The sequence below is a fragment of the Danio rerio genome, chromosome 13 (assembly GCF_049306965.1).
Source record: "Danio rerio strain Tuebingen ecotype United States chromosome 13, GRCz12tu, whole genome shotgun sequence".
NCBI lineage: Eukaryota > Metazoa > Chordata > Actinopteri > Cypriniformes > Danionidae > Danio > Danio rerio.
Window position 1 is genome coordinate 53,257,501 of NC_133188.1, and position 26,957 is coordinate 53,284,457.

The following is a 26,957-nucleotide window of genomic DNA, read 5'->3' on the forward strand; positions in this document are numbered from 1 at the left end:
TTAGATTAAAAAATGAGAGTATATTAGGGTGTTCGTGCATGATTTCACTTTCATCACTTTCATTGCATGTCAAACAAGTTCGCTGCATTGTTGTGTTGATGTTATGTAAATTTTTGGTATTGGTTTTAACCTGATGTAATTGCATGCTGGGGCTGCACAATGTATCGGAAAAGTATAGTTACTGTGATAATAGTATATGCGAGATATATTGCAGATATAAGTGATAAATTACATTTATTTTAAACATTGGTTGTTTATCTAAATTTGACCAATCATGCACCAGTTTACCAGATAACGTCAAGTTAGATTAATAAAGACACATTTTTTGTAGTGGCATTAACACCAAAATCTGATGTAACTGAAAATAGTACCATTATCGCGATAATAGTATATGCGATATATGTATCGCAGACTTGTGATAAATTCCATTTAAATTATGCATTGGTGGTTTATCTAAATTTAAAAATAGAATTCTTAAAGACACAAATGTTATGTAACACTTTTAGGGCTGCACAATGTATTGGAAAAAAGTATCGTTATCACAATAATAGTTTATGCGATATGTATTGCAGACTTGTGTGATAAATTACATTTATTTTATGCATTGGTCGTTTATCTAAATTTGACCAATCATGCACCAGTTTACCAGATAACGTCAAGTTAGATTAATAAAGACACAAACGTTGTTATGTAACATTTCTTGTACTGGCATTAACATTAAAATCTGATGTAACTGGATGCTAGGGCTGCACAATGTATCGGAAAAAAGTACCATTATCGCGATAATAGTATATGCGATATGTAACGCAAACTTGTGATAAATTACATTAAAATAATGCATTGTTCGTTTATCTAAATTTGACCAATCATACAAGTGTATGTCATACAAGTCATACAAGCATACAAGATTATGCAAAAATATGCAAAATACAATAAATAAATAGAAGCCCAGATGAAAACGAAAGAAAAAATAAATAAATAAACATCACTTTATGTTTTTCTGTGCAGTCTAACAGTACTTACATACAGGAATTCAGTAATTAAATGTAAAAATAACATGTTCTGGTTAATTATAATCCCAACTTGATGTTGGAGATTCTGCGATGTGACTACTGCAGATTGATACGTTGCGATATTGATGCTAAAACAATCTACTGTGCAACCCCAGTTATCCCAATACTCAAAAACATTGCATATTTTCCAGTATCGTGCAGCCCTACACTGGCGCTATTTAATTTACGCCAAATAAAATGCAAACTTTAAACAGCTGAACAGGTGATCACATATTTTTTTTAGGTGTTTAAAGCTCATAAACATCAAACCACGCAAATGGCATCGCTGCCCTGCTTCTGTTTTACAGCTTACGTAACACCCACCATACAAAACTTTTACACGCATAGCTAAATTACCAGCACCAAGATAACAAGCGAGCGTAAAAGGACAGTGACTTGAGAATTCCAGAGACGAGCATGTGAGCGTGTGCTACCGCATTCACCACATTTCTTTGAAGGCTCCGTGTCTGTGTGGAGAGAGATTTATATTCATGCATGTCAAACCACTTCATTGCACTGCTGCGCTGCTACTGTTATGTAACCGATAGCATTGACGTTTTGCAGCACAACCAGAGCATGTCGTTACCAACAACACTCTATATGCAAACCTAAAAGCATGCATGCTGTTAAATTACTACTCAAGATTATAAATAATAGCATGCCAGGAACACAGACTATGCGACCATGTGCTGTTTTTACAACTTATGCATTCACTGCATGACTTTTGAGACGTTGTGCATGTGTGGAGAGATTTACATGCTTGTAAACCAAACCACATCATTGCACTGCGTCTGTTATACTCTCTGCACTGAATGCTGCTGTATATCATTAATGAAAACTGCATTCTGATATGTTTAACATGGTATTTCAAACAAACAACACCCGATCATGCACAACTCATGACTATAACCAAAGCATAAACTATGAAGAGCGACTGGATTTTCAACATTACACACGGCTGCTTTGCTTAAGTTACACAGTTACAGTATATAAGGTATGTTATGCATTCATATTGTGCAGCAATATTAATCGCACACTTTAAAAAATACTAATATGATCATTAATAAGGTCCATATTTTGTAATTAACAGGTTTGTTTACATTCATTTAAGGTAGGGGTCACCAAACTTGTTCCTGGAGGGCCGGTGTCCTGCAGATTTTAGCTCCAACCCGAATCAAACACACCTGAACAAGCTGATCAAGGTCTTACTAGGTATACTTGAAGGCAAGTTGGAGCTAAACCCTGCAGGGCACTGGACCTCCAGGAACGAGATTGGTGACCCCTGATTTAGGATTATGAATTGCATTACAGGTCCTTGAACTCTAGACCTCTGGCTTTTAATGATGATTATTCATCCCTGCCGTTTAATAAACATGACTTTTATTGACATTTTAGTAGTTTGAATAATATATTTCGTCTCTTCTACTGTCTGCACTGACTGCTGCTGCATATCATCACTTAAAAACTGCATTCTGATATGTTTAACATGGTATTTCAAACAAACAACACCCGATCATGCACAACTCATGACTATAACCAAAGCATAAACTATGAAGAGCGACTGGATTTTCAACATTACACACGGCTGCTTTGCTTAAGTTACACAGTTACAGTATATAAGGTATGTTATGCATTCATATTGTGCAGCAATATTAATCGCACACTTTAAAAAATACTAATATGATCATTAATAAGTTCCATATTTTGTAATTAACAGGTTTGTTTACATTCTTTTAAGGTAGGGGTCACCAAACTTGTTCCTGGAGGGCCGGTGTCCTGCAGATTTTAGCTCCAACCCGAATCAAACACACCTGAACCAGCTGATCAAGCTCTTACTAGGTATACTTGAAGGTAAGTTGGAGGTAAACCCTGCAGGGCACCGGACCTCCAGGAACGAGATTGGTGACCCCTGATTTAGGGTTATGAATTGAATTACAGGTCCTTGATCTCTACTCTACCAACTTTTAATGATGATTATTCATCCCTGCCGTTTAATAAACGTGACTTTTCTTGACATTTTAATAGTTTGAACAATATAGTTTGTCTCTTCTACTGCCTGCACTGACTGCTGCTGCATATCATCACTTAAAAACTGCATTCTGATATGTTTAACATGGTATTTCAAACAAACAACACCCGATCATGCACAACTCATGACTAGAACCAAAGCATAAACTATGAAGAGCGACTGGATTTTCAACATTACACACGGCTGCTTTGCTTAAGTTACACAGTTACAGTATATAAGGTATGTTATGCATTCATATTGTGCAGCAATATTAATCGCACACTTTAAAAAATACTAATATGATCATTAATAAGTTCCATATTTTGTAATTAACAGGTTTGTTTACATTCATTTAAGGTAGGGGTCACCAAACTAGTTCCTGGAGGTCCGGTGTCCTGCAGATTTTAGCTCCAACCCGAATCAAACACACCTGAACAAGCTGATCAAGGTCTTACTAGGTATACTTGAAACACCCAGGCAGGTGTGTTGAGATAAGTTGGAGCAAAACCCTGCAGGGATCTGGACCTCCAGGAGTCAGGTGACCCCTGATTTAGGGTTATGAATTGTATTACAGGTCCTTAATCTCTACTCTGCCAACTTTTAATGATGAATATTCATCCCTTCTGTTTAATAAACGTGACTTTTATTGACATTTTAATAGTTTGAAACAATATATTACATAAGAAATATTGAAATAATATTGAAGTCTGTAATATAAGAGGGAAAAAACACTGGCAGCATTTGTACTGTAATTTACAACAATAATCCAGACAATTTATCACTTTAAAGCATTAAAAATGTCAATAATAGTCACTTTTTCAATGTTGTCAATATCAAAAGTTTCTGGAGGACAGATTAGAGTCCTAAAATTCAATTCAAAAGCATAAATAAATAAAAGATATTAATTTATTGATATATATTTTACAGTGCATGCAAACTTAAGACTTAACATTGCTATGAATGCACTGATGGATATATTTAAAAATGTGTCTAAAAACACTCCTTATATAAAGCTAAAACAGAAATGAAATCAGATTATTAGTGCCAGACTAATACTAAAAAAGGGCAAACCATTGTGACTTGGGAATTCCAGAACTGATCACATGACCATGTGTTGTTTTACAAGCTACCATGTCTCTAGAGGCCCCGCGCATGTGTGTGTGTGGAAAACTCCATGCGCATGTTTTCCAAAACACTGCGCTGTTATATAACCGTCAGCATCAATAATGCAATATTTTGTCTGTGTTTTCATTTAAAACACACTCAAGTCAGGCGAAAACTGGTTTAGCGATTTACAAGCGCCAGCGAGAGGCCAAAATTCCAGAAGTAACTGAGGTGACGTACACAGATGGTAGGGTTTTTCAGCATTAGTCAACACACGAGTCGCTTTCACTCAACTCCACCCATGTCTGACGAGGCAATTTCCTGCAACACACAATACACAAAGCCCTCCTACCTACCTAGTGTACCCAAACACGACCTAGATAACTGGTTAGGGCAATGATTTACATGCCTGTGCTCATGTTACCGCTGGAGATTATAGCTGTTATGTATTAACGAGGCTGCATACTGATCGTTAGTACTCAGCATTTGCTAAATACACCGTAACATGAACTACCGACCTGATGGCATCTCCGAGAGATGCCTCGACAAACCAAACACTCTCGAAAATCCTCAGAAGAAGCAAGCAGAGACTCTCCGTTAATACAAGATCAGAAAATGTATTTGGCAATTTTTAAACAAGTGCATACAAGTACAGCTAGAAGCGTTTTTTTTTCTTTAGTTTTTTTTTTTTTTGCCAAGTGCTCGTAGAGTTGCATTAGTCACATTCTACGTTTAACAGGAACTGCCACCATACCTAAAAGTACATCGAGAAATCGTTAAACATCGACAAAGAAGAACGTAGTCCGATATAATGAGCACATACCTGTTTATCTTCAAAAAAATATATAGAAACACAACGTATTCAAAAAGAAAAGAAGATCAAAATCAAAAAATGTACAGCAAATGTTTACCAAGTATGCAAGTCCCTTAAGTCCGTTATGTACAAGTCCGTTAGTTCTGTCTGGATGGTATGCGTGTGATATATTTATATATTTATATAGACCAATATTTTTGAATATTCTTTCAAAAAAAAAAGGGAAAGGGGAAACCAAAAACGCTGCAAATCAAGGGTCTCTCTCCTTTTTTACTTTGACGTCTCCTGCCAGAATGGTGGCGATTTCCCCTTGCATGAAAGCCCATGGTACGTTGGAGCCCACCAGGGGGCATTTCTCGCCGCTCGGACAGTACACTTCTCCGGTTGCGCCCTGCTGTTTGATGCTCTCCCGCGAACATGGGAAGCAGAACTTGTGTGACGGCACCGAAGGGCACTGGACAAAGTGCGTGTCCTCCAGCCGCTCGTGGCAAAGCGTGCAGCACAGCGGGATGCTGCTGGGAACGGACGAGTCTGGGATGCTCTGCGGATGCACCGCATCCATGCCTGGCACGTGAGGCGTCCCTGCACCCTGCGCCAGCCGCCGCTGGTTTGGTGAAAGCGGGCTGTTGCTGTTTCTGCGTGTGGTCGAGTGCACTTGGTTGGCGTCCTTCGGCGAGCTGTTGCCACCAGCATTGTCTGCGGCCAGAATGAGCGCTGCTATGGGAGAGTGTCCGTTCTGGGTGGCAGCGGCGGCGGCTCCTGCCTCCGGCGGGGTGGTGCGAGGGTGCGGGGAGATGGTGGAAGGTGGAGAGGTGAAGCTGGGCGGCGGCACTGGGGGCATTTTCAACCCGTCCCCTGATGCCGACGGCAGCCACTGCTGTCCGTCTCCGTTAATCTTCCCAGCCGTGCCCTCCCCGTCCGGCTCCGGAGAAGCTTTTCTCTTCAGATTCTTGGGATGTTTGCCTCGATCTGCAAAAAAAAAAAGAGAGCAGGAGCTTGCATGAATGAGCTGCACAAAGCCGCCTTTATGCAATAACAATGTGGCAGACGCAGTGATGCATTGTAGTGCCAGACGCAACAATGAGGCTGCCTGCAAATGCACCACATGCAAACACACGTTGAGCTTTGATCAGCGGAAATTTTCTGCTCTCGCAGCTGACTCATGCCATAGAGCTCTCATTCAAAGCTAGCACTGCACTGCATGTGTGAATAAACACACACAAGTTAATCAGATCTGCTTTAATCTCCAGTCCATCCAGCTTGCAATAAAGAACACACACCTAGGTTGTACACTAAATAGTCACTGTTATTGATCCTTTCTACGTCTATCCAGCTTTAAAAACAAATAAATGCAGCACGCCTGAACACAAATAATAGCATACCTGATTTGGATGCAGGACCAGTCTCGTACATGACCCTCTGCTGCATGTGCTCCTTCTTGAATCTGCCGTCGTACGGGTTGAGCGTCATCAGCTCCCGCACGGTTTTGTTCTTGTTGAGCCAGTCGTCGGCGCGCGTCTTGTGGCCGTCGCTGATCTCCGGCGTCAGGCTGTCCGGTCTGTGCTTGTCCTTGTCGTGCTCCGTGCTGGAGACCGACGCCGGTCGCTTATTCCCTCCGAGATCTGACATCTGCCCCGGTCTGCCGTTCATCGCGTGCGCCATGCTGCCGTTCACTAAAGGCACTAAATTGGGCGGCACGCCGCTAGTCCTGCGCGGGTTCGGGCTCTGGCGGTTGAGCTCCGGAGGATCGTCGGGTTTTGAGAATCCGTTAGGCACTGGGATGCCGTTCGCCTGTCTCGCAGACTGATACTCGGCTCCCAATCTGGGCGGACGCTCTGAGGAGAGCGGGTAGCGATCCAGCGGCTGCGGCGGGCGCGAGCCCGGGTCTCCCGACGCGTGGATCTCCTTCCCCGGTAACTGTTTGCCCGGCCCCGCCGGTCTGCCGTCCTGAAATCCATGCGCTCTTTTGAGCTGCCGGGCTGTTTCAATGACAAACTCGATCCTGTCGGCTCCTTCGTAGTTGACACATCCTCTGCAAACGGGCTCGGTAAAATCCCAGATCATAGCCCACGGCATGCGGGGCAAGTCACATAAATAACACGACTGCCTCCTCGAAGCAGCAACCGCCGCGGACGACATCGCTCTCTCTCGGGCGAAAAACCCTCCGAAATACGGCACAATCCTGTGTGGAATGATGCTGGGGAAAAACAAGGTAGCGCAAGTAATAATTAAGTTACAAACAGAACTTCATAGTAGCGTGCTTTACTACGACGCGCGCTCGGTCTCTCTCACTCACTACTACCGCGGCCAGGCTGGAGCTCAATGTGGAGCAGTGACGTCACCGCCGCTCCGCGTCTATTTACTTGATTCTTCGACAGAACAGCCCCTGCGGCGCATGCGCTGTCGGCTCCCCCTCCCTCCCGCGCGCGCTGCCTTTATTTAACTGTGCTGAATCCAGGCCAGAGCTGCGACGCGGAGAGCTTTCGATATCAGAGACGAGCTGGAAAAAAAGAAGAGAAGAAAACACACACACACACACACACACACATCTCCGAGAGTCGAAAGTTCTCTTTAAACGCGCTGACGTACGAGGAGCTTATATGCAAATCAGCCAGACTCTTTCACGCCGGAGGGAACGGCGAGCGGTCACATCTACTCTTTAAAGCCGAACACGGTTCCTGACATCGGGGAAAACATGGAAAATAATATGAGGAAACTCATTTACTGGCACGGGACTGTTAGTGTGGATATACACTTTCTGTCGTCGGTTACAAAGCGCTTCATGAAACATTTATTAATCACGAACGACTGGGACAAAAGGTCTGGTTATTTATTTACTTCTTTGTCCGAGCATTAGACCTTTATAGTGGGCCAGAGTTGATTTGGATTAAATAAAAATAGTTTAAATAATGAGTTCATTATTTATAATGTAAACATTTTTACTAACTTGTATTAATATTTCACCTCTTGCTGGTGTAAAGTAAATTCAGATGAGTTTATGTCCATGTATTAAAGTCAAATATATCTGGATCTCCCCCCACATTCCCCTTCTGAAGTGCACAAAATCACCACACATCAACCCACAATAATAAAAGCCCTGGGCATGTACTGTACATTACATTTCATCACACTTGTGAAATCACACATTCAAGCTTTCATTAATCCCCACACTGAACACACACACACACACACACACACACACACACACACACACACACACACACACACACACACACACACACACACACTCTGCTTTTCTGATCGTGGTTCTACAGGTTATATGATCCTGTCTGGTCACTGAGTACACAAAGTCCACAGTGGGAGAAGAACCAACAAATAGCGTTGTAGGTCCTTCCCTTTTCTGTGTTGGATTGGTTCCAGCTGAGTGCAGCTCCAGGGCTCTATGGGTGAAGCAATGCGTCTGAAATCTGCAGACACAAGGCAGGATGTGTTTGTGCAAGCCCTCGTGACGTTAAAAAGAGGAAGCGAGATGTTTAGTCACGTACCCACAGCTCGCCTCGCCCTTCTCAACCAACAGCAAATCTGTTGGCCCGCAGCCAGAGCGCATGTACAGTTGAAGTCACCATTATTCAGCCTCCTGCTTCTCCTTTAAATATTTCCCAAACGACGATTAATGGAGCGTGGAATTTTTCACAGTAATTCCTATAATATTTTTTCTTCTGGAGAAAGTCCTCTTTGTTTTATTTCGGCAAGAATAAAAGCAGTTTTTAATTTTTTTAAACCCATTTTAAGGTCATTATTATCACCCCCCTTAAGCAATGTTTTCAATTGTCTACAGAACAAACCACTGTTATACAATGACTTGCCTAAGTATCTTCATCCTAGTTAACCTAGTTAGATTTATTAACATATTTATATGTTAAAATAAACATATTTTTGCTTTAAAATAAGATTATTTTTGATATCAGTGCGTTTCAATGGGCAGGTCGTGACTTTAAAATGGGTCACAGAGCTGTTCGCTTGTGGAGAGAAAGAAAAACTAAAGCTGAATTAGTAAACATGAGGTAAGCTAATCAAAATATTCTGACAAATTAAACATGACTATTTAAATAAGGATAATTTGTCAACCGCGATGTTTTTGGAAAGTAATAATCACGAAATGACAATGCAAAATTCACTTAATTATTGGTTAAATATATAAAGTAAAAGTACTTCAAGCTAAATACTAGTATTTTGATGTATATCTAGTCAAATATTATCCGTGGTCATCATGGCATTAAAAGAAATCAGTTAATAAATCTTAATAAAGAGAAATTGGGGAATAAAATATAGAGGAGGGTTCATAATTCTGACTTCGACTGATTGACCAAGCCTCTGAATGGAGTTGCAGCAGCAGCAGGGCGTGTTCTGTAGCAGAGCAACTGTAAATATCGGCTTTTCTTTCCGGCCTGACAACTAATTCCTGCTGCGTTCAGAGCAGGCCGATCTGATTTCACATGAGCATGGCGTGTCACTCAAGGTCGTGATTTCGATATCAGTGCTTTTCAATGGGCAGGTCGTGACTTTAAAATGGGTCACAGAGCTGTTCGCTTGTGGAGAGAATGAAAAACTAAAGCTGAAATAGTAAACATGAGGACAGTTAATCAAAATATACTGACAAATAAAATATGAATATGATCATTTTAAATGGGGGTAGTTTATCAATCGTGCTGTGCTTTTGTGCAGTCAATATTTTGGAAAGCATTAATTATGAAGATACACATGCAAAAGATGCTTATATCACTTAATTATTAGTTAAATATGCAGTTTTCTAGACGAGTAAAAATACTGTTTTGCTTTTAAGTCAAAATTAAGTGAGTTTTTTTCCTAAAAACGAGCCAAATATTGTAAAATAAACATGTTTTTGCTTTGAAATAAGATTATTTTCGATATCAGTGCTTTTCAATGGGCAGGTCGTGACTTTAAAATGGGTCACAGAGCTGTTCACTTGTGGAGAGAATGAAAAACTAAAGCTGAAATGGTAAATAGGTGGATGGTTAATTAAAATATACTGACAAACTACATATGACTATATATGATCAGTTTAAATGGGGATAGTTTATCAACTGTGCTGTGTTTTTGTGCAGTCAATATTTCTGAAAGCAATAGTCAAATAAATTACACTGCAAAAAATGCTTTTATCACTTTATTATATTAAATAATTTAAAATAAACCTGTTTATGCATTTAAAAATATTATTTTTGATATAAGTGCTTTTCAATGGGCAGGTTGTGACTTTAAAATGGGTCACAGAGCTGTTCACTTGTGAAAAAAACTAAAGCTGAAATAGTAAACATGAGGACAGTTAATCAAAATATACAGACAAACTACATATGACTATGATCACTTTATATAGTTAGTTTGTCAACTGTGCTGTTTTTGGAAAGCGATCATTACAAAATTACACTGAAAAATGCTTTTATCGATTATTTATTGGTTAAATATAAAAGTAAAAGATACTGTTTTGCTTTCAAGTCAAAATTAAGTATTAATATATAATAATGTAAATTAAACATGTTTTTGCTTTAAAATAAGATTATTTTTGATATCAGTGCTTTTCAATGGGCAGTTTTTGACTTTAAAATGGGTCACAGAGCTGATCGCTTGTGGAGAGAAAGAAAAACTAAAGCTGAATTAGTAAACATGAGGATAGTTAATTAAAATATACTAAGACTATTGATACTATATACAGTATGATCAGTGTATATAGAGTTAGTTTGTCAATTGTGCTGTTTTTGGAAAGTAATAATCAGAAAATTACACTAAAAAATGCTTTTATTGATTATTTATTGGTTAAAAATATAAAGTAAAAAAAATACTGTTTCGCTTTCAAGTCAAAATTAAGTGAGTTTTTTCATTAAAACTAGCCAAATATTGTAAAATAAACATGTTTTTGCTTTGAAATAAGATTATTTTTGATATCAGTGCTTTTCAATGGGCAGGTCGTGACTTTAAAATGGGTCATAGAGCTGTTCGCTTGTGGCGCGAAAGAAAAACTAAAGCTGAAATAGTAAATATGAAGACAGTTAATCAATATATACTGACAAATAAAATATGACTATATATGATCAGTTTAAATGGGGGTAGTTTGTCAATCGTGCTGTGTTTTTGTGCAGTCAATATTTTGGAAAGCATTAATCACAAAGGTACACTGCAAAAGATGCTTTTATCACTTAATTATTAGTTAAATATGCAGTTTTCTAGAAAAGTAAAAATACTGTTTTCCTTTTAAGACAAAATTAAGTGAGTTTTTCCCTTAAAACAAGCTAAATAATGTAAAATAAACCTGTTTTTGCTTTTAAATTAGATTGAGCTGTTCGCTTGTGGAGAGAATGAAAAACTAAAGCTGAAATGGTAAATAGGTGGATAGTTGATCAAAATATACTGATATATTAAATATGGCCACCATATATGATCATTTTATATAAGGGTACTTTGTCAGCCATGCTGTGTTTTTTGAAAGTTTTCTAGACTTTTAAAAATATTGTTTTGCTTTCAGAAATTATAAGTCTAAATTAAATTAGTTTTTCACTTAAAAAAAAGCTAAATAATGTAAAATAAACATGTTTTTGCTTTAAAATAACATTATTTTGCTTGTTATAAGGAAGAACTAATTTAATTGTGACAGTATGTTTACTTGTCTAGAAATTCTTCTCGATTTAATTTAATTTCTAGATATTTGAACTAGAAACGAGACAAAAACCTTAAGACAGAAAAGCAAGTGTGTATAAAGACTGCACATAAACTATTTTTGTTACTATTAAAAACCAATGCAAATACATTACTTTATTGTTGAAGTTTTACAGTTTAAAAATGTCATAATCTGAGTGATTGGCAGTCTAAAATAAATCAAAACAAGCATAAAATCAGCTACTGAGCGATAATGAAAACACAAAATTACCACAGCCTTGGAAAACCTGATAATGAGAAGACGTAGATGTAAAGGAAATCTTAAAATAGCATTTTTTTTTGTTGCTGAAAGCTCCAATAAAATTTTAATAAAGTTTTTTAGAAGCAAGTACCAGTATCGTTGGTTTTTAGGATATCTGTATTGCTATAATCCAGTTACAATTTGCATTTAGAAGATATAAAACTGATATAAACATGTGAAGCTTGTAGTTTGTCACCTCCGCATGAATAGATTCTTGTTTTTTTATGTCACCTCACACTACAGTCTGATCACATCATAACCAATCAAATGCTCTCTAGTATCTGCAATGCCCCACCCCCTTCAAGACGCTTCCCAATAGAATTTCATTTGATGCTCCCACTGGCAGAGCAGCGATAAAAACAAAACACTATTGGCTGCTTTTCAAAAGGGGGAGGAGCTACACTATGTCCCACCCACTCTTCATGTTTCAGTTGAGATTACGTCAAACATCTAATAAAAATGTACATTTCAAAGCACTTCACAGGACCTTTATTTATTATCCAGTGCATTACCAATAACTAATTAGTCACTATTTAACTATTATTAATGATTACTAGCTAACTAATTAATTACTAATAAGGTATGGGGGCCTTTGAATAATATTTTAACAATCAGACCTAAATCCAATGTAGTAATGTTAATACACGTGGTTTACCACTCAATGATTCACTGTTTCCGTGTTGGGTCATCAAATGATGTAAAGTAAAATTCCACGTCCTGAAGCAAAAAAGCAGTTGAGAGATCAACAATATCATGACTCAGCACTCAGCAATGCCTCATTATTACAAAACTTACATCTAAGCTTATGAAATAACTGGAACTATCAAAATAAAGCGCATTTTAATAGTCATATGCACTTAAATACATGACTTTAGCTGCTTGTTTGAACTACTTATTTAAAATCAGCTGAATCAACAAAGTTTTTGAGGTTTTTATGGGCACAACTTAATTGTTTTATGTTCAACCCATTTGAATTTGTAAAAATAATTAAGTTCACCAAACTCCACGTTGTCTCAACACAAATTGTGAGGAAGCCAATATTGTTTACAGTGCACTCAAAACATTATTTTAGCTGCTCGTTCAAACTACTTAATTAAAATGAGCTGAATCACCACAATTCTTGCAACAAATATTTATTAAGGCCCGATCTACAAAACCAAATGTAAAAATATTTCAGTATCAGTTTTGCTTAGTAAGTTGCACACTAGTTTGATCATGTGTAAATATCATCAACTATATTGTGTGACTAATATTACAACTATACTGTAAGCCTACATCACTGGCGTAGAAGTTCCCGCGGGCCTTGGTAAAAAGTAAGTAAAAAAAAGTGTATTTATAGATCGATAGCTAACTAGATAGAATAGACAGATAGATTGATCTGTGCAGCAGCTTGCGATGAGTTGCGCACTGCAGAGGCAGTCGGTGGGAAAGGCGAACGCCCGCGCGCTGCTTCTGCTCTCCATATGCGTTGCTCATGCACTGCTTGCACTTGTGGTGTGAAACAGGCGTAAGGCACTCGCCAACACCTGCCTCCCACCAGTGCCAATATACAGCCATATCACACCGCTACTCATGTGATATTGCTCATAAACAGTTCAAGTCAGAATTATTAGCCTCCCTTTGATTTTTGTTTATTTTTTAAATATTTCTCAAGTATTGTTTAACAGAGCAAGGAAATTTTCACAGTATGTCTGATAATATTTTTTCTTCAGGAGAAAGTCTTATTTGTTTTATTTAGGCTAGAATAAAAGCAGTTTTTAATTTTTTTAAAAACATTTTAATGACAAAATTATTAGCCCCTTTAAGCTACTTTTTTTTTTGATAGTCTACAGAACAAACCATCAATATACAATAACTCGCCTAATTATCCTAACCTGCCTAGTTAATCTAATTAACCTAGTTAAGCCTTTAAATGTCACTTTAAGCTGTATAGAAGTGTCTTGAAGAATATCTAGTCTAATATTATTTACTGTCATCATGGCAAAGATAAAATAAATCAGTTATTAGAGATGAGTTATTAAAACTATTATGATTAGAAATGTGTTGAAAAAAAAAATCTCTCCATTAAACAGGGGGGCTAATAATTCTGACTTACACTATATATATATGATTATCTTTCAATATGGAAAATTATTTTCAACACTGCACTTTTGCCATATCGCTAGGCCCACACGGAATCTGCGCGTGCAGAATTCCGCAGAATTCCGCAGAATTTCCGCAGAATTCCGAAGATTTTTAGCCCATTATTAATTCTGTTTTTTAACTTGAGTAAATGTGTAAATCTGAATTTATTCAGTTTTTATTCAGTAATTTATTAATTTTAATTTAATATATTAAGGGTTTAGTTATGATACTCCGCTGGATACTCCCAAAATAAATCCACAGAAATGCGCAGATTTTTACCAAAATTCTCCGCAGAAATAGCAAAAAACGTCCGCAGATTCCGTCTGGCTCTGCATATCGCCCAGCCCGACAGCTTACCAAAGCACATGACTGTTTGGTCTAGAAAAGTGCATGTTTTATTCATAAGTGTCATGCATTCATCAGTGTGTCAGCAACACAGTGTGTGTTTTCATTCTCTCATCCATGCGGTGGCCCATTTTCTGCATTATATAACCCGTCTGCAACAGATGTTCAGGAGGGGGAACTGTACACACCAAAACAACACATCAAATGAGGACTTCAGATGCAAAAACATCTCAAATTAGCATTTTTTCAAACGTTTATGTTCAGCTATTTCACTTTAAAGGCAATGAAAACAACACATTCTTAAACATCACACAACATCCTGAGAAACCATGCTCGTTTTAGATGAAAATTGAGTGGGTTTTACTTCTAAACTCTTCAAATAATGATAATATCACAAGTATTACAAGCTCTTGTAAGCACGCGTCTCATGTTCATTTTAGGGCCCAGACGCACTTACAGACAGCGTACAATAACATTAGTCTGAACTATAAAATGTGGCTGCGTGTTAAAACGTGCACAATGCATTCGGGTTCGCTGAAGTGTGTCGAGTGAACCCGCTGACACAATGTCAGTGTGTGCAGACAAGTCTGTAAAGCCTCTTTTTCCTCCCTTTGATTGGCCGTAAATTTGTCAGGAAGTGGTCGCCATGGCAACCGCTGCGCTCACCAGGATAGCCCCACTGACAGGCAACATCCTGTTTACTGTGTTGCTATTTTCTCTCTCCTGAGCAGCGATTCAAGCGAGAATGTTTTTGTTGCGAGATGCGAGTCGGTTGTGCAACCTCACTTCAGTGATTATAAGCTCATCCACAGCAGTGTTTATTGCATTTATAACAGTACGTTAATGCAGCTTCTCACAAAGATAGTCAGAAATGCCTTCATTTGCATACTTATATTTATGTATTTGAATATTTACTGTTCATACATTATGCATGTGCTTTTGATAATGCATGTTGAATAGTTTTCAGATGCATATTGAAGAGTGTTATACTTTATACTTTTCAGTCTAATTCCCCTCTAAGAGATTTAAAATAACCTATTTTATTGAAATATATTCTTATTTTGCTCATTCTAAAAACTACAAGGTAGTTAATCAATTTTTATATTATTCTTATTTTTTTAAATGATTTTTTAATCCGTGCCTTCTGTGTTGCCCTTTAGTTAGTTTGGTGTTGTACATTGAATAAACAACATCATATTAATATGCAGATTAAAATGATCAGTTTTGCATTTGACCAGTTAATTTTCTCGTTAATTATGTGGCACATTTAATTTGATGTATAAAAAAAATATTATTATTATTATTTTCTTATATACCGTATTTTATACAATAACCATATAATATAATCTATTATAGTGATATTTCTTTTTTAGTATTGTATAAAAATAGTTAAATTATAATATATATATATATATATATATATATATATATATATAATTATTATTATAATATAATAACAATTATATATTATAATGTATTATAGTGATGTTTCTTTTGTAGTATTGTACTAAAAAAGTCACATACAATTTTACATGTAGCGAAATTGGACCAATGCTAAATTATTTAGCACATTTAATGTATTTTATTAAATAATATTATTTATTAGTATTATTATTATTATTATTATTATTATTATTATTATTATATAACTATTATATATTATAATGTATTTTAGTGACTTGTTTTTAGTATTGCATTTATATATTTTTTATAAATCAAATTGAATGTGCTACTGGTCAAACAGGAAAAAAAATTGTAACAAATTTTTATCAAATATGCAATATAAAATGATCAGTTTTGCATTTACTTGACTAGTTATAATTATTGTAATTTATTCACCACATTCTATTTAATTTAATAAAATTATTATTAGTAGTACTTTCTTTAAGATTCATTTTTAATATTATTATATATTTTATATAATAACTTATATGTTATAATGTATGATAGGGTTGTTTCCTTTTTAGTATTGTATTAAAAAAATAATGTTATATATATATATATATATATATATATATATATATATATATATATATATATATATATATATATATATTACATTTTATACTATTGTACTAAAAAAACATGTCACATCCTTTTACATGTAGCGAATTTGGACCCCTCAAAAATTTATTCAGCACATTCATTCATTCATTTAATCATTCATTCATTTTCTTGTCGGCTTAGTCCTTTTATTAACCCGGGGTCGCCACAGCGGAATGAACCACCAACTTATCCAGCAAGTTTTTACGCAGCGGATGCCCTTCCAGCCGCAACCCATCTCTGGGAAACATCCACACACACTCATACACTATGGACAATGAAGCCTACCCAATTCAACTGTACCGCATGTCTTTGGACTGTGGGGGAAACCGGAGCACCCGGAGGAAACCCACGCAGAGGCAGGGAGAACATGCAAATTCCACAAAGAAACGCCAACTGAGCCGAGGTTCGACCCAGCGATCTTCTTGCTGTGAGGCGACAGCACTACCTACTGCGCCTCAGCACATTCAGTTTATTTTAATAAAATTATTATTATTATATATTTTGTATAACAACTATTATATATTATAATTTATTATGTTGATGTTTGTTTTAGTATTGTTAAATTATTAAAAAAAATATATATATATATGTATTCTTCAAGACACTTCTATACAGCTCATATACAACTTCTATACAACTAGACAGGTTAGGGGAATTAGGCAAGTTATTGTATAATGATGGTTTGTTCTGTAGACTCGAAAAAATAAATAGCTTAAAGGGGCTAATCATTTTGTCCTTAAAATGGTGTTTAAAAAATTAAGACCTGGTTTTATTCTGGCCGAAATAAAAAAAGAAGACTCTCTCCAGAAGAAAAAATATTAACAGACATACTGTGAAAATATCCTTGCTCTGTCAAACATCATTTGTGGAATATAATTTTTTTTTTTTTTTTTTTTTTGTTAAATCAAAGAGGGCTATTAAATCTGACTTCATCTCTGTGTGTGTGTGTGTGTGTGTGTGTGTGTGTGTGTGTGTATATATAATTTTTTTTTTTTTTTTACAAATTTTTATAAAATGTGCCAATTAAAATGATTTGTTTTGCATTTATTTGTTTAGTTATGATTCTTGTAAATTATTCAGCACATTCTATTTAATTTAATAAAATTATTATTATTATGCATGTATTTTAAAGAAATCAGCAGGCACATATCATGACTGGTCAAAACCCAAGTCGAGGAAATCTAATCAGAAACTCCTGTCAAGCTGACTGTAATGAACCGTGTGCGTTTCCAAGCAAGAAATATAGGTTAGATCACTCTCTCTCTCTCTCTCTCCAGCACAAACAGCAGCAATCACTGCGTGACATCGAGGAGGGAGAGCAATTATAAAATGGAGGAATTTAGTCAAAATGGAGGGCCTGAGAGAGCAGAAAAAAATGTGCTCGGCGTCTGGAATCTGGGGGCTGGAGGCTGCAGAGGTGATGTCATTGGAGCAGAGGAGCTGGGAGAAAAACAAGGCTCTTTCTTTATTCAGATCCTCTTTGCAGTCCCAGCAGGGGTGGAGGGAGGGCGGATTGGCAGGCGGCCGTGGCAGGGGCTGCTGGGAAATGGCAAAGGATGCCAAGCGAGCTCTGCAGCCAACATTAGTGGCTCACATCTTTGTTCTCTGAAACCTGGTGTGCTGCCAAAAGCCTCATTTCAGCTCCCCGCCATGATTACACTGGATGTAGGCCAATTCCTGAGAGCTCGCGATCCTCTCTCGGCTGCGCGCGCTCCATCAAAGGCTCGCTGCCAAACATGCAGCAGTTTCCATGGCGACGGCCAGCCGAACATAAAAAGTAAGTAATGATTCAGGCGGCGCGCCAGATGTGCCACATGTGCAACAGTTTCCAAAAAAAGCATGATGAAGTAGAAAAAGCCAGTCTGGTCTGGTATCCGGGCCTGTTAGGAGAGCTGAAAACGCTGTTCGTGTATTAATGTCCGATAAAAATAGAAGTGCACTGCGATGCGGCTGATAAAGAGCCGTTCACACCGAGCACGACAGCTATCAAGACGTTCTGAATGTACAACAACAGCAGAGTTAAACAGGCCGCAGCTATAACGATAAACACGTAAAGTAGGGATGTGCACATCGATGCTCGAGTATCGATACTTAGAAGCTTCTAATTTGGTATTGATATTTAATAAAAGTATTTATATTTTAATTATATTTTTAATAATTTCTGCATAACTAAATGTTTTAGCGATGTGACGCTTTGAATACAAGACGTTACACTAATCAATCTGCGGCGGAACGTGACGCGAGCGATCATGTGCCTTTCAGATAACTTACGTACCCAAGTCACACACTTCTGCATTATGGAATGACACGATGGCAGAGAGGTAAGGCAGCGTGTTGTGGTGCTCATTAGCTAAAAAAGCGCTGCACGAGCAATATTTGTGATAAGAAAGTTGTACACAGCAACAATACAAGCAGCCTTATACATACTTACAGACAACACACCCTGAAACATATAGAGAAGCGGAACAAAAACAAGATGCCCAGTGTTCCTCTGCTCAGTCTCACTCAGTCCGACAAAAGACAGTATAGGAGAGTTTTAATGGAGGCAAACCTCTCTCTCTCTCTCTCTCTCTCTCTCTCTCAATTCAATAATTGCTTTATTGGCATGACAAATGTGACAAATGTTACCAATGTTTTGCCAAAGCATTTATTAAGTATACCGATACTTTTTGTTAAAAATTTTACGATATCGATACCACTTATTATTTAAATTGTTAATGTATTTTTTCTAATAATGGTAATAAAAAAAATCATTACATGTAAATATACATAAACGACCACATTGCATACACACACACACACACACACACACACACACACACACACACACAGACACATACATACATTTATATATATATATATACATATATATATATATATATATATATATATATATATATATATATATACATATATATATATATACATATGTATATACATATGTATATATATATATATATATATATATATATATATATATATATATATATATATCTACACATTTTAAGCGCGAGAGGTTCTGTTTAATCCTTCATTTAATCCTCACGATGCTGTCAGCCGTGCAGGTGGCAGCTATATGTAAACCGTAACACCACGTACACCATCGTAAAAGAGCTTGCATTCATTAAGATAAAACTATTATTGCAGCTCATGAAAAAGCAGTATTGCTATTAAGATGACATATGCAAATAATAAGCTATTATGTCAGTATTATTTGTACAATATAACACAGCACCCGTGAGAACAGCAAAGTTATTATTGTTAACCAAGTTTCATTCGTGTTAAGCTGTGTGTGTAGGGCCGGTGGGCGCATGCAGATGTCGTTTTGTTTGTTTGTTTGTTGTTGATTGTTTAGTGTTGATTTCAAATGCAGTAAATCGGTCAATATAACATTAGAACTTGTAGTAACGGAGCTTATAATTGGTGGGTGCGACTAAATTTTGGCTGGTGCTCTTAACTTTTCAAAGTTGGGAGCATCAGTGCTACCAAGCAAAACGGTTCATTACGAGCCCTGTTAATGAACCACAGAGTCACGAAATGCGGAGGTTTTTCTTTCCATTCGCCATGCGGTATCAAATTCCATTAAAAAAAAAGTCGAAAGATGAAAAATGAAACATACGAAATGAGATGAAACTCTGGAGGAAATGCTGGAGAGCCTGGTAATGCGACATTAATTGTTTTATACTGAAACTTTCCTTCTAAAAGCGCTTCCTTAGTCTTATCTATATTTCTTTGCATGTTGAACACACGTTGGCCACAACAGGAAATAAAAAAAACTGCAACTGCATCATTTTTTTTTTAATAAATATTAATTTTTAAAAATCAGCAGAGTTTAAATAGGCAGAATTTAGCATTAAGTAAATATTAAGTAAAATATTTCAAATTAATCACATACGTTAACATACTAATTGAAAGGTTAAAATACACAAACACACAACCCGCGCAGGACAGCTCAGCCAGTGAGCAAGGGATCACTTCAGATTCATCCACACACATGATTGCATTCATCAAATTTGCTTAATCTAAGCATTCTAAAGTAGGGCTATATTTCACAAGGATTCCGACACAATGACGTGAAGCAGACGCTGTACAAAAGTTGCGTTAAAGGGGGAAACAGGTCAAACTTAATGAAACATTTGAGGGCGGATGAAATCAACTTAAAGGCAGAGGAATGCGCTGTCTCTGACAGCTCGCGACTTCATCTGGCACTTTCACCGAGTACATTTACATGGACACCAACACTCCGATTTTAATATGATTAAGATTATACTCTTATAAAGAGTCGACCATGTAAGCAGCGATTTTTGATTACCGTAAAGGACCACCGAGTCACGAAACGCGGAGGTTTTTATTTTTGTTCTTCATGCGGTATCAAATTCCATTAAAACAAAAGTTAAAACATTAAAAATGAAACGTACAAAGTTAAATAAACTCTGGAGGAAAGGCCCAATAATATCCAGCTGCAGGCCCGCAGAACCACACACGTTATAGGCACACACAATCTAGAACACACAATCTAGGCAAACCATATATGGTTACGACGGATGTTAATGTTATTAACGTCTTTTTGAACATCGTCATCGATATATTTTGATATATATGATTAATAAATGTTGTACACAATAAACAATAGCGTTTACTTTACTTTATTTCACAAATATTGCAATCGAGACGGGTGAATGGGGAGAGTTGTTTCCGATCGCCATTCAATATAATAGACTGAACAGTTTTTAATCAGTCATTATAGCTGATCAGTCATTATTATCTGACGATAATATGGCAGATACTCATTTGCTGGCCTTGCTAAAGGATCTAATTTGGACAGGTTTAATTTATATAATGGATTAATTTATGATTAGGTAAATAATAGCAAGTTAATATAGGCAAAAATACATTATATGTAATGAAAATCTTTTTAAATGTAATAAATGTATAACATATTCATATTTTACTCAAGCGATTTAAGTGTTTATTTGCTTAACTTTCTAATAATCTTTTAATTAATGATTTCCCACATTTAATACTATAGTAATTTATAGTAAGCAATAAATTGTTTTAGCAATAGGAACAAATTAACTATTAAAAAAAAAAAAAGTAAAAAAAAAAAAAAAAAAATATATATATATATATATATATATATATATATATATATATATATATATATATATAAAATGTTCAGTCTATTATATTGAATGGCGATCGTAAACAACTCTCCCCATTCGGCCGTCTCGATTCCAATATTTGTGAAATAAAGTAAAGTAAACGCTATTGTTTATTGTGTACAACATTTATTAATCATATATATCAAAATAAATCGATGACGATGTTCAAAAAGACGTTAATAACATTAACATCCATCGTAACCATAATGTTTTCTTTGTGTATGTGGACACATGAGTCATAAGTGTCTTTAACCAATTATTTTTATTTACATAATTTGAGTTCAGAAACTGCAGAGATGTTAAAATGATCGTAACGTTATAATAATAATAATAATGACTGAAATGGGAAACCATACTTGTGAAATTCAATAGGTGGCGATAATGCTAAAGAGTTAGTTACCATATATGGTTTGCCTAGATTGTGTGTGCCTAAAACGTGTGTGGTTCTGCGGGCCTGCAGCTGGATATATCTCGAAAGGCCGGATAGCTTGACAATGCGACATTAATTGTTTTATACTAAAACTTTCCTTCTAAAAGTGCTTCCTTGGTCTTATCCATATTTCTTTGCATGTTAAACACACATCGACCACAACAGGAAATTAACAAAATGAAACTGCGTTAATTTTTTTAACGTGTTAAATATTTCATATTAATCGCATGCGTTAACACATTAATTTTGAAAGCTCTACATGAACTATATGAAAGGTTAAAATACACACACAAACACACACACACACACACACACACACACACACACAAGCACATCCTCAAGAAGATACGTTTGAATTGAAATCAAGCACAAGTGTGATCAATAGCTGCTCAAACTAAAGGTTTCTTCTGAAAACAGCTCTAGCTTCATAAGTGTTCTGGTGTTTTCGGTGCTGTAGCTTGTGAAAAGCATGCTGTCACCGACAGATGAGAAGAGATGTGGTTTCCTGTCAAAATCCCCAGTCATTTGCACATACAGCATGACATATTCTCTGAAAAACTCGCATTTAGACAGTAGATTTGATGCTTGACTGTCTTGTACAGGAAACACACGTCTGACTGAGGGAGGCCAAAACCAGGTCTGAATATCTGCTCGCTTTAGGCCAAGATTTCAGAGGTTAGCTGTAGAAACAAATAAAATCGGATATTTAAAATAAAATCCACTCAGATTCTTTGGTTATTTGCCCAGTTGTGGCTCATGCAAATGGGGTGCATTTGCTTTATAAGGGTCAAAGACAAAACGTCTAATCCAATGAACAAAAGTCTCACAGGTTTAACTTCCCTCACACATTATTCAATTGAGCAAAACACTAAAGAGTGTAATACAGGTTTACCATGATTTACAGACGTGTACTCGGACTCCATCGCTGAAAGTGCTTTTGAATTTTGCTGAAATTAAATAAAGGGAATAAAGTACAAATATGGACTTTACAGACTAAAATATAGCCTTAAATCAAAAAGTAAAAATGTTATTGAAATTTACTTCCACTTCTCTGAAACAAATGTTGGATTTAATCATTTTAACTGGGTGCAAACAATATACACTATGGCCACTTTATTAGGTACATCTTGCTAGTACTGGGTTTGACCCTCTTTGCCTTCAGAACTGCCTTAATCCTCCGTGGCAGAGATTTAACAAGCTACTGGAAATATTCCTCAGAGATTTTGCTCCATACTGACATGATAGCATCACGCAGTTGCTGCAGATTTGTCGGCTGCACATCCATGATTTGAATCTCCCGTTCCACCACATCCCAAAGGCGCTCTATTGGATTGAGATCTGGTGACAAGAAAATCTCCCCCACACCATTACACCACCACCACCAGCCTGAACTGTTGATACAAGGCAGGATAGATCCATGCTTTCATGTTGTTGATGCCAAATTCTGACCCGAGCATCTGAATGTGGCAGCAGAAATGGAGACTCATCAGAGCAGGCAACGTTTCTCCAATCTTCTATTGTCCAGTTTTGGTGAGTCTGTGTGAATTGTAGCCTCAGTTTCCTGTTCTTAGCTGACAGGAGCGGCACCCGGTGTGGTCTTCTGCTGCTGTAGCCCATCCGCCTCAAGGTTGGACGTGTTGTGTGTTCAGAGATGCTCTTCTGCAGACCTCGGTTAACAAGTGCCTATCTGAGTTCTATCAGCTGGAACCAATCTGGCCATTCTCCTCTGACCTTTGGCATCAACAAGGCATTTGCGCCCACAGAACTGCCGCTCACTAGATATTTCCTCTTGTTAGGACCATTCTCTGTAAACCCTAGAGATGGTTGCCCGTGAAAATCCCAGTAGATCAACAGTTTCTGAAATACTCAGAGCAGCCCATCTGGCACCAACAACCGTTCAAAGTCACTTCAATCCCCTTTCTTTTTCATTCTGATGCTCGCTTTGAACTGCAGCAGATCGTCTTGACCATGTCTACATGCCTAAATGCATTGAGTTGATTAGAAATTTGCATTAATGAGCATTTGGACAGGTGTACCTATTAAAGTGGCCGATGAGTGTACATAGGCTGAATTTAAACAAATTAAGTTGAACATTACTAAATTCAATTTGTTTGCTTTAATTCAGCCCATATAAATAGTTTTCAACCACTTACCTTAATATATGATAGTAAAAAATATATAAAAATGATAATCATAATAATAGTAAAATTACAGTAATGTTTAATCAAAATCTAATCATTTTTTCAGTGTTCTTTCTCTGTGACATTTATTTACTCACAATTGTAAGATGTAAACTCAAAATTGCCAATTAATAAGATCAGAAGTGTGAGATAAAAACCTGAAAAGAAGAAGATCTGAATTCTGAGATAGACACTCAGATGTGTGACCTTTTTAAGTCAGAACTCTTATGGATAAATGAGTCACAATAAAATAAAAGACGTTTTAAACATGCAATTGTGGCTATTTTCTCTTGTATTGCGACATTTATTTGAAACATTAGACACTTTTTATGCATATTTAATCCCTTATGTAAACTGAATTTAATGTGAACACCCAAAAAAGGAAACATAAATGCCTACACATATCTGATCTGAGGTCTGTGAGTTGGCGCATGTGTGTGTGTGTGTGTGTGATGTAAATGAAGTGTGGGTGTGTATCGGCTCTTCTCACACTTTTGGTTTCACATGCATTGATGGAACAAGCCCATTTCCATTGAATGAATCATTCGAAACCAGTATTTCTGCCCATTAAATTGCTTTTAATCATCATCGTCATCATCATCATCATCATCATCAATGGCATCATAATATCAGAGCGTCTTTTAAGCTTTAGCTCTCATACTTTCCAAACCTCTCTAATAGCTCATTTTGAAATGAGTCAATGAATGAGTGTGTTATTTTAGTGATTACGGCTGTTATCCTGACGGCGTGTCGACTCATGCAAACCCTTTCAAGTCACGCCTAGATTTTTACCATTCACTGACTTCAGCTGTGCATGCAAACAACTGAAGAGTTCAGTCTGTTTCAATGTGGAGTTAGAAAGTTTTACCATTTATTGTTATTCATATGTACTCAATGTTTGAGAAAACACTTCAAAAACACTTTCATTATCAGTTACGATATTACTGACAGAGCACATATCAGAACATGAATAGACAACGCTCTATGGGGTATTTAAACATTAAATGATTGAAATAAATAAAAAAGCAATAAATAAAAAAAAACAACAAAATTACTAAAATGCAAACATATATTAATATATATACACACACACACACACACACACGCATATATATATATATATATATACACATACATTTATTTATATATATATATATATATATATATATATATATATATATATATATATATATATATACACACACATTTATTTATATATATATATATATATATATATATATATATATATATATATATATATTAAATAAGATAATTTACTTAAATAACTTTTTAAGTTCATTTAAAATGAAACAATATGAATAACGTGCTTATATTTTTGTTACTTTTTTTAATGCTGCTAAATAATTTTATTTATTTATTTTTTTTACTTATAGCATGCCAATTATACTAAAATAACTGCTGTGAAATGATGTGTCTGTTTTTTAGTGAAAGAATGTGAATTATGTGATTATTTTGAATTTGAGTTATTAGTAAAAAAGTATTAATTTGGTGGCAAATCAAATAAAAATTCATACAATATGCATTAAAAAAACTTACTTAAAGTAACAATTACTACCAGGTAACTACTAATCAGCAACAAATTAGGAGTTTGAGCTAAGTAATAGTTAATAATTTATTAATAGCAAGACTTATACCTTAAAGTAAAGTGTTCAAAAATTAACAACATTAAATAAAATCAATAAAATAAAAATCAATAAAATGAAATAAAATAAAACAAATAAAAATTTATTTAATTAAATAAAACTCAGTAAAAAAATTAATAAAATAAAACTAGACAGAATAAAATAAATAAAATGAAAATAAACTAATAAATAAATTGAAATAAAATAAAATAAAAGGAATTCATTTCTTTATTCATTTTCTTTTCGGCTTAGTCCCTTTATCAATCTGGGGTCGCCACAGCGAAATGAGACGGCAACTTATCCAGCATATGGTTTACACAGCGGATGCCCTTCCAGCTGCAACCCATCACTGGGAAACATCCATACACACTCATTCACACACATACACTACGGACATTTTAGCTTACCAAATTCCCCTATAGCACATGTCTTTGGACTTATGGGGGAGCACCCGGAGGAAACCTATGGGGAGAACATGCAAACTCCACACAGAAATGCCAACTGACCTAGCCGAGGATCGAACCAGCGACCTTCTTGTTGTGGGGCGATCGTGCTGCCCACTGCACCACCGTGCTTCCCACAAAACAAATTAAAATCAATAAAATTAAACAAATTAAATAAATAAATAGAATTACTAAATTAAACTAAAAAAATTACACAAAAATAAAAATAAAATAAATAAATAAAATAAATAAAGCTAATTAAATGAAATTAAATAAAACAAAACAAATTAAATTACATTAAACGAATTAAATAAAGAAAATTACTAAATTAAACAAAAAAATTAAACAAAAATAAGTAAAATAAAAATAAATTAAAATAAATAAATAAAATAAAGTAAAATAAAATAAAGCTAATTAAATGAAATAAAATAAAACAAAACAAAAAAAATTTAATTAAACAAAACAACAAATAAATTAAATTAACAAAACTAAATAAAACAAATAAATAAATTTAAACAAAAATTAATTCAATAAAAATAAATAATTAATTAATAATTAAATAATTAATTAATAAATAAATTAAAATAAAACTAAATAAATAAAATAAAATAAAGCTAACTAAAATGAAATTAAATAAAACAAATTGGATTAAATAAAATTAAACAAAACTAAATA

The 26,957-nt window shown here is 35.6% G+C and overlaps 2 protein-coding genes and 1 long non-coding RNA gene across 3 annotated transcripts in view; 1 reads left to right on the forward strand and 2 right to left on the reverse strand.

Annotated features, from left to right (window-relative positions):
• Window positions 1–26,957, forward strand: part of LOC100331556 (signal induced proliferation associated 1 like 2) — an 823,625-nt gene that overhangs the window by 759,642 nt on the left and 37,026 nt on the right. The window lies entirely within an intron of this gene.
• The window catches only part of LOC141377083 (uncharacterized), a 160,927-nt gene that overhangs the window by 60,953 nt on the left and 73,017 nt on the right, over window positions 1–26,957 (reverse strand). The gene's annotated exons all lie outside the window — the stretch shown is intronic.
• Window positions 4,762–7,312, reverse strand: irf2bp2a (interferon regulatory factor 2 binding protein 2a). Its single transcript, NM_199981.1, is given in 2 exon segments — window positions 4,762–5,947; window positions 6,361–7,312. Coding segments are annotated over 2 exon segments (1,476 nt in total). The 5' UTR covers window positions 7,118–7,312; the 3' UTR covers window positions 4,762–5,228.